This window comes from Schistosoma mansoni, assembly GCF_000237925.1.
Source record: "Schistosoma mansoni, WGS project CABG00000000 data, supercontig 0111, strain Puerto Rico, whole genome shotgun sequence".
Classification (NCBI taxonomy): Eukaryota; Metazoa; Platyhelminthes; class Trematoda; order Strigeidida; family Schistosomatidae; genus Schistosoma; species Schistosoma mansoni.
The window spans coordinates 127,564-137,007 of record NW_017386032.1 but is presented as its reverse complement, the minus strand read 5'-3'; the positions used below and the strand labels follow the sequence as shown (position 1 = coordinate 137,007).

Genomic DNA, 9,444 nt, shown 5'->3' with positions numbered 1-9,444 from the left:
AAGGTGAGCGGGAAAAAGGTAAATAAACCGATACTCTTGCGACAACGTAAAAGCGATCGAAAGAAATTGTTTTTTTGCTCGTTTTTTAATATAAAAAAATATATATACGCTCATAAGTAAAAAATTTTTTTCGGAATAAATGTATAATTATAAGCATATTTAATTTTTTTGGAATATATAATACAAAGGAAAATCGAGATAAAGCTTGTGTCTTACTTCCAATGGGCGTTTAAATGTTCCTGAATTCTTACTGTTCCTCCAGAACACGTTGTCTGAAGTTTATTTTTAGACGCTGATGAAGTATCAACGTACGTTTAGGCTGTCGGATGGGGTGCTACAAGTGTAGGAGCAGTGTCGTTCGATTGTACTGAAGGAAAATCGATGTGGATAGGATTTCTTTCCAAATATGCTACTCTGATTCGATCGATACTGATGCTGTAGTTAGTTCCGTTCTTATCGACTATATAGTACTTAGGTTCACGTTGAAGAACTTTGAAGGGTCCTTCGTATGCTGGTTCGAGAAGTTGTCGATGTGAGCCTCGACAAACGAAGACATGTGTACTATAAGTCAGGTTGAACGAAAACATCATTTGATTGCAGTTGAATGGAAACAGGTTTGACAGGACGTATAGCATGTGTAAGCCTGCTGGTGTAGGAGTTTAGATCCATGTTCATTGAAGAAGACGAAGGATCAGCTTTCATTGCATGGTTGATACCTAGTAAGACAAGTGGAACAGCATCGGTCTGCTGTGAAACGTTTGCAGCTGATAACGAAGCTTTTAGTTGTCAGTGAAACGGTCCTACCAACCCGTTTGCTTGTGGGTGGTGGGCGGTCGTTCGGGAGCGAGTGATTCCTAATAGTGTGATCAGATAACGGAAAAGTCCAGATTCTAACTGGCATCCGCGGTTTGTAGTGATGGTTGAAGGGCAGCTGAAAATTGCTACCCATCGTTCGACAAAGACCCGGGCCACTGCTTTAGCAGTAATGTCCTTAATGTGTACCGCCTCTGGCCATCGAGTGAAACAGTCTAAGCAGCTTAACAGATAAGAGTATCCAGTTGAATCTGGTAAAGGCCCTACCAAATCCAGATGAGCGTGGTCGAAATGAGCATCAAGAGTTTTGAAAGAGCCTAAGACACATTTGTTGTGTCTGATCACCTTAGGTTTCTGGCAGCTTACACAGTAGCATACCCGCTCTCACACGTCTTTATTCATATCAGGTCAGACAAACTTGAGGGATGCACAAACACCTGGATTAGAAAGATTGTGTAACGTATTGAAGACGTTGCGTCGATAATGTTTCGGCACAATTGTGCGGTCCCTACCTGTAGATGTGTCACATAGTAAGGTTTCCTTACCTGTTCCCATCTGTTTAATGCGCAGTTTGAGGGTTGTTGAGGATAACTCGTGCTGAAGATCAATATCTTCTTCTTGAAACTAGAAGAGTTTCAAAAGGTCGATTCCTTGAAAACTGTTGAAGGTAGTAATACGAGACAAGGCGTCTGCAACTACGTTGTTTATTCCAGAAATCTGTTGTATATATGAAGTAAACTGCGAAATGTAGTCCAGTTGTCGAGACTCTCGAGGTGAGTACTTGTCTGAAGATGAAATTAAAGAGAAAGTAAGTAGTATATGATCAGTTAAAAGAGTGAGTCCCCAGCCTTCGATAGGGTTTTGAAAATGTCGTATAGCACATTATATAGCTTGGAGTTCCCTACCGAAAATGCCGTACCTCGATTCGGTGTCTAGCAACCATCTCGAGAAAAATCCTAAAGGTTGCAAGAGTGGTTAACCCATTGTTGTAAGACTCCTCCGATTGCTGAGTCGGATGCGTCTACTGCGATACTAATGGGTGCTTGAGTGTCCCGATGTGCTAGCATGGTTGCCTTTGCGATAAGTTCCTTAACCGTGAAGAATGCTTTTCGCGCGTTGTCGTCCAAATTAATGGATTTCGCATTACTACGAAGTTGGTCGGTTAGCGGTTTCATAAGGGATGTGCATTTCAGTATGAACCGTCTACAGAAACTTACAAGGTCGTTAAATGTACCCAATTACTTAATGGTGCTCGGTTCTGGGTAATCCAGAATGGCCACCACTTCGCTTCTTAGAGGTCGGATGCCTTGAGCATCAATAGTGTGTCCTAGGAAGTCCAAGTACTTGGTTCCGATTTGGCATATCTGAATGTTTACAGTAATGCTATGCTTATACAGTCATTCAAACACAATGTCCAGATGCTGGAGATGGTATTCTCTGTCCGGACGAGAAGAGGACTGCTTGCACCTGTTGAGGAAGTTTAGATAAGAAAAGTTGTTTGAATAGGCCTTCTTAGAAAGTTCGTTGACCGATGACCCCTCTCATTCTTAGAAACATGTCTGTTGCAGAACCATGTTGCAGGTCGATACTATTAAGGAGTTGATCTAACCTTTGTTGATCGGTTAGATCTCCGATCGATTTAGGGTTTCGTAAGGTTCCGAAACATCACTAGTAAACATACTAGGCGTGACGTACCTGATCTGGTGCGCATGCATGACCGGGAGCCTTCAGCTAAATGAGTCCATTAAAACTAATGTGTTCAGCATCGAATGTCGAATACTTGCAGAGCTATTGATTTTGGGGATTTATTTACAGCTCCATTATAAATGTATTATTTGACAAAGAAAGGCTAAAGAAATTATACTTATAAACTAAGTATCCTGACAGTCATCTAAAGATAGATCTCTGAATACAGAAGACTTTTTATAAGTGCGCAATTTACCGGCAAGCCATTACGATCTTACTAGATACTTGATACTTTTAATATATGTACTACTTGCTATGCCAGGAGTTTGGAATGCTAATCTGAAACGTGGATTTGCACTCAATCTTGCCAGAGGTGATCAGTAGTTCACCACTCTGATGACACTTTGCCTCGAAACGATCATATTGCTATCCTGACTTTATTATGTGAATCTGTCCTTGACAAATCATATATTAGATATATTGGTGTTTAGAAAATGACATCTTTGGCAAAACTCAGATGTTGATCTCTGTGAGATATTTCGCACAGCAAACAATCGCGAAGAATGCCATAACTTATAAAGTCATCCATCGAAATGATCTCCATTGAGAGTATCATCTGAGGTCTGGCAGAGAATCCATGCAGAAACATGAATCCGATAGCGTTAATGGAAGATATTCCAAGCCTCCAGTCCATCGTTATGTGCAGTAACCTATAATGTTGTACGAAACGATTATATTCTTTAACCGGAATTCATGGTTAAATAATTAGAAAAAACGATTTAGTCATCTTTTATTTACACTCTGAGAGTAGCAGAACTACTATTTTGTTACTATGTAAACTCCTATAACAACTTTTCCGAAAAACATTGATTTTGCATAATGATATGACTAAAAACACCCCACATGAAAAACTATTATATCTCATCTTTGTAATAAAAACTAAGAAACCTTATTGTCACCACAATTGCTTATCTCACGTTCCTTTGTTTAAATAAGCTACATCAGTTGAAGGCCATAACGCGGTGTTTCTTTAGCGTGGCTTTCTGTGTAGGAGAGTTGGACGTTCTTTGTGATCCACCTTCGAGTTTACTTATACGTATGGTATTGTAAAATTATTGTTTTATGATACTAGTCATACAGAAATACCCATGTGCAATAATCCCTCAAATGACACAATGAGCCTTAACAGCTACAGACTATTAGAGCTAAGATTGCATTGAATGTAGCTTGACGTTATATATATATATATATATATATATATATATATATATATATAGCATGTGTTTGTGGCTACTAAAGTATACCTGCCACTACATGTACTAGAAACTACTAAGGGGCTGATGGAATTTTGAAAGATTCCCCTCGATAAAAACATTAGTCAAAAAGTATGTGTGGTATTATTCCAGAGATCTGTTTTAAAATGTCTACATAAAGACGTTGACTATAGAAAGGGGTAAATCCTAAGGGAATGCGACATATAGGGACAATATCATAAAGATAAGGGTATCAGTCATTAATATTCTGGCTTTGTCGGTCCTTATCGGTTTGAGTTATTTGTCATTCAATAGCCTTTTGCAGGTACATATGACCACATTTCATGACTACAAACAGTTGGTTAATTAGTCAGTGATCCCCTGCTACGGGAAGCAATCATCGTGAATGTATATGTAATCACTAGTTACTAGATGAAACCAATAATTTAGATAGTATTACCTTTGAAATAGTAGTTGTGAGAGCCTTCCAGTGGTGTAAAAATAGTCATACTTTAACTTTGTTTCCAAGTGTTTTTGTATTTTTTTTGTTGATTGTACAGTGGTTATTCAGAATTATTAACGTTTGTATGCTTGATAGTACGAAACCTTGTCTGCGGTGTTGAAAGAAAAAAAAAACGATTCTTAGTCGAAGATTAGTTTGTCGAGGAAACCATACTACCTGTCGCCTTGGAATCATAGCTTCCATACCAAAACACTTCGTAAATGATACTAGATTAGAAGCAACAATTCATTCAGCTCGAGTTCAATGGGCAAATATGAATAACAGGTTTTATGGCTACTATTAACGGAGCGCAAGATAGTCAATCTAATCATGATGACGTTAGAAGGCTTATTTATTTTAATGAACATTATTTCTGTGTTGTTTACCATGCCTGCTCGCGTATTCACAAACACCTCTTATTGCACAATTGTAGATTTTAAGGAGTCAGTGAATCGCCTGACTGTATCCTAATTTTTGTTCGTATGTTTTTATTGTACTCTCGTCGACCAAGCAATATATCGCTGCTAAACTAAAGCGCGTCTTCCGCACTGCCAAATAACGTATCGGGAGATTAAATACAAGCCCGTTAACATTTTGAAGTTGCACCATGTTTTCTGTGTTGGTGTCTTGTGGTACATATGATGGTAGTGTTTTTGCGTTAAAATATCCCCATCATACTATTGATACTGCTGGTCCGAAACTGTTAAAGCCAATATTCATCGATCCTACAGCACATCCTGCACCAGTCACAACAATAGCTACAAAGGATGATGTGGTTATTTCTGGAAGTAGCGATGAAATTATTCAGGTTAGTTCACGAAGTTTTGAATTTTTACGTTTATGCACTGACAAATGTCTTAAAACTACACCACTATCTTTGTATTTGTTCGAGTGTACATTGATTTACTGTACCAAAGTAAGAAGCAGTCGAAGAGTTGTGACCTGTTATTTCTTTCCATCGTACCTTTGTCTTCCTGGTTACAGAGCTAATTTATTATTATTTATTTAAACATAAATATTGGTACAAAGGGGCAACAGATATGTATGCGCCACACATCAGAGCTAAAGCTTTTACCAGTACCACTATCAGAACAATATATTAGGACTAGGTGTATTACAATCTACAGGTCTCTTCCCTAATAACTACGTCCTCATGTTAAACCACACTGATCTGTAACCAGATATTGCCCTGGTTGTATTTTCAAACCAACCATAGTAACTGTTAGTTGTTTTCTATTTAGTGAATATAAGACATTCCTCACATTTACGCTTACTTAATGCATTGGGATCACAGAAATAAACAAGCTAGCATATTTCCTGACACGTCGGTTTCTGGTTAGCATAGTGATAAATTAACAATTGGAGGAAAAACAAGTTCCATTGATCGACAGTAGGTTAGTTCTCATCAGATCATCTAGGTAGTTAGAGCTTGCAGTGATTTTTTCAATAGTGATACATAAGTCTCAATTTTGTTTTTCTTAGGTATTTTCAGTACATACAAAAACTCGTGTAGGTGCACTCGAAATGCATGTTGGGACCATAAGACAGCTCAAATTTATTACAGAACCACATGACTCGGCGTACTGTCATTTTTTCAGTGCTGGTGATGATGGATGTATTGGTATTTGGCGTTGCGAATCCCCGGGAGGTAAACTTATCAAATGCCCACATCCATCGGCTTGGGAGTGTATTCGTCAAATTCGTCGCCATAAAGGGTCAGTCCAAAGTATAGCAGTGCACCCTTCCAACCGCTGCCTTTTCTCCATCAGTGCAGACAAAACGTTTCGTGTATGGAATCTTCTTCGTGGTCGACAGGCTTATGCTGTTAGACTGAAAAATCTGGCAAATGAAGCAAATAAAATCTCAATGTCACCTACTGGTAATCGCCTTCTTTTTATTTGGCCGAATAAATTCGATATGATTGACCTTCTTAGTGGATCGCAAATAAGCCCTGATACTAGCAAAAATGAAGCCTTCATTGTTGGCAGCGTTCAGTTTCCTAATCCCCTTACTTCAGACCCTACTTTCTTCAGTGAAGATGATGAACTCTGTAGTCAAAAGTCTTCAGACCCCTTATTTGCATATGTATTGGTTGGTATTGACGCATCACTCACTTTGATTAAATTCAACGTCCGAAATAACACGTCTGAGCCATTGACACCTAAAATTACAAGCAAAGTACTTTTGCCGGGTAAACGAATCAAATTCATTCAGGTTCTACACTGGCCATCCTATCTGGCAGAAAAAGAACCAATGTGCTGTGGACGTAGTCGGTTGGTAGTAGTTGTTACGACAGACGCTGATGGTAGCCATTTACGAGGTTATGCTGTAAATCTCAACTCGACAGACATCCTTGAGCCAGGAAGTTCATTCATCCCTTTGTTCACATATGACGTCCCAAGCACTCGAATTACCACCCTAGCCGCCATCTGGACTTCAACTAGTCACATGCATCATCCGGAAGTATGAAGACAAAATTACTCCCTAGCGAAATCGATTCTGAATTATATCTACCTGTAAATTTAATATGTAAATAAAATCATGTCATTCTCCGTTTTCATCGGTATTAATTAAATCCAATTCACTAAACACGTAGCCGAACTAACAAGAATATCAAATACCCACGTAAATACACAAAAAAGGTTGGTGAAATGAACAAAAAAGCTACACATCTGAGACATTGGCAGCCTTGAATCTATGCACTATATTTTGTATGCTGTAATATTCCAGAGATATCAAACCCAAACTAAACCACTTCTTCTCTCTTAGGACTGAGTCACACACAATAGTTTTGTTGAGGTATCTCGAAGGTGAGTGTAGTGTTTGCTTCAAAATCGGGGCTTTGATACGTCTATTCACAATACTGAACTTAGTTTACTCAACAGCTCCCTTCAATCATTAGTAAATGTCAAAAAAATCGATCGTAACTGCTGCCTTGACGTGGTGGGCGGGCTTGCCTATCGTGATGACCCAACCGAGCTATATTGGCTGAAACATATGTCCCTGTAGGTTCTACTATGCCAGACAGCCCCCCAAATGTCTTGGTACGGCTGGTCTCTGTGGCCTCGCTGATGTAGGTATAGCATTGAGTCCTAGGGCAGAACTAGCTCTTTTGGACTGGACAGTAGACAGTCATCTGTGCGTTGTCCGACTAAACGGGACAGTAAGGACTCGGAAAGATAGGGACACTCGTCGTTGCTTCTTCGTCGTCTCTGCCCACTCTTCAACTGACTGCACCTCAGATGATGTAAAAGATGAGTTTTACAGAAAGCTTTCCGACCTTCTCCGAAAAGCTAGGAGCTCTGATGTCGTAATAGTGGCTGGTGACTTCAATGCTCAAGTAGGTAAACTAAGCGAAAGGGAAAGACATCTGGGTGGATCTTCTGTTGTCGTGGCTAAAAGAACAGATAATGGTGACCGTCTGTTGCAGCTATGCTCAGGTAACCGCCTGTTCCTTGCAAATACTAACTTTAAGCATAAGGAAAAACATCTTTTGACATGATGACCCCCGAATTCGTCCCAACGTTGGACCCAAATAGATCACATCACTATCAGCCACCGATGAAGGGGTTCGATAGAAGACTGTCGCTCATTCTGGAGCACATGTTTAGATTCAGATCATGCTCTAGTGCGTGCACGTATCTGTCTGCATCTTACTGGACGTAGGAAAGACGCTGCAAGGAATCCTCAGGGTTCTAATTAATGATAGGCAAGCTAATAATACATTTCAGGAACAACTAGAAAAACAGTCAGGCATCCATGTAAGTTTAGCCCACCCCGAGGCAGCGTGGAATGACATCCGAAAAGCTTTGAAAACAGCAGTGATATCTACTAGTATGGTGAACCATAAGGTTAGGGAAAAACAATGGATCTCGGCAGCATATACCGCACTGATAGATGCTCGAAAACTCATCCCATCTGGCTCTGAACATAACGAGAAGCGTTGTCAGCTTGAGCGCAGGCTAATAAGAAACCTACGCGATGGCCACGAACAATAGTGCGTACCGAAAGCAAGAGAAATGGAAAAGGCAGCGGCAATAGGTAACAGCAGACAACTGTTCAAACTTGCTAGGGAAACCGGTATTAGAATAAAAACCGTTAGCGAAACCATCTCGGAAAACGATGGATATATTATTCACTCTCAATCCAGGAGATTGGATCGATGGACAGAACACTTTAGGGATCAGTTCAACTGGCCTTCAGCCACACTTCGGTTTCCCACGATCCCCAGTCGACCTGAATGGCAAGTTAATGTAAGTCCTCCAACTCTTTACGAGGTTGAAAAAGCTATAGGAAATCTGAAGCGAGGGAGAGCAGCAGGTCCTGACAGGTTTACCCCTGAGATTTTTAAGGATGGCGGTCCAGTATTAGCAGCGAAATTGATTGAGGTCTTAGGTAGAATCTGGGAACTGGACGTAATTCAATCTGGCTGGTCCCAATCACTGATTGTGCCAGTCTAGAAGAAAGGATAAAAGTCCTCTTGTGACAATCACAGAGGAATCAGTTTGACTAATATAGTGTCTAAAATATTAGCTTCAATAATACTTAGACGCCTAACGAAAGCTCGTGAAGAGCAGACTAGAGAACACCAGGCTGGCTTTCGACCTGGACGTGGTTGTATAGACCAGATATTCACTCTACGTCAGGTCCTAGAACATAGACACACATTCAGACGCCCCACAATAGTAGTATTTCTCGACCTTAAGGCGGCATTTGACTCTGTTGATCATCGGGTTCTATGGCAGTGTTTGTCACTGAAATGAGTACCAAAGAAGTACATTAACCTTATGAAGGCTCTCTACTCGAACACACCTGACCGAGTAAGAGCTTATGGCGAACTGTCATCAGAATTGATTACCTCAAGTGATGTTCATCAGGGCTGTCCACTCTCTCCATTCTTGTTTAACATTGTCTTTGACGTGCTTTTAGAGATAACACTTTCCTCATCTAAATTTCAAGCAGTTGAATTTTTACCGGGAGATTCACTTGTTGACTTAGAATATGCCGATTACATAGTTCTGTTTGGTGAAGACGCTGACAAAATGCAGAGTCTTCTGATCACCGTAAGCAACAATGCAAGCATGTTCGGGATGCGATTTTCCCCGTCGAAATGCAAACTGTTACTTCAGGATTGGGTCGGATCGGCACCTGAACTAATGATAGGGAGTGAAGTAGTTGGGAGTGTTAACC

At 40.2% G+C, this 9,444-nt stretch overlaps 1 protein-coding gene across 1 annotated transcript; it reads left to right on the top strand.

Moving 5' to 3' along the window:
- The first annotated feature begins 3,514 nt into the window (after positions 1–3,514).
- Positions 3,515–6,812, top strand: Smp_022110 (pak inhibitor skb15, putative). The gene is made up of 3 exons (XM_018792784.1): positions 3,515–3,595; positions 4,688–5,062; positions 5,737–6,812. Exons 2-3 carry the CDS (start codon positions 4,862–4,864, stop codon positions 6,721–6,723), a joined length of 1,188 nt encoding a protein of 395 aa, XP_018644160.1. The 5' UTR covers positions 3,515–3,595; positions 4,688–4,861; the 3' UTR covers positions 6,724–6,812.
- The last annotated feature ends 2,632 nt before the right edge of the window (positions 6,813–9,444 follow it).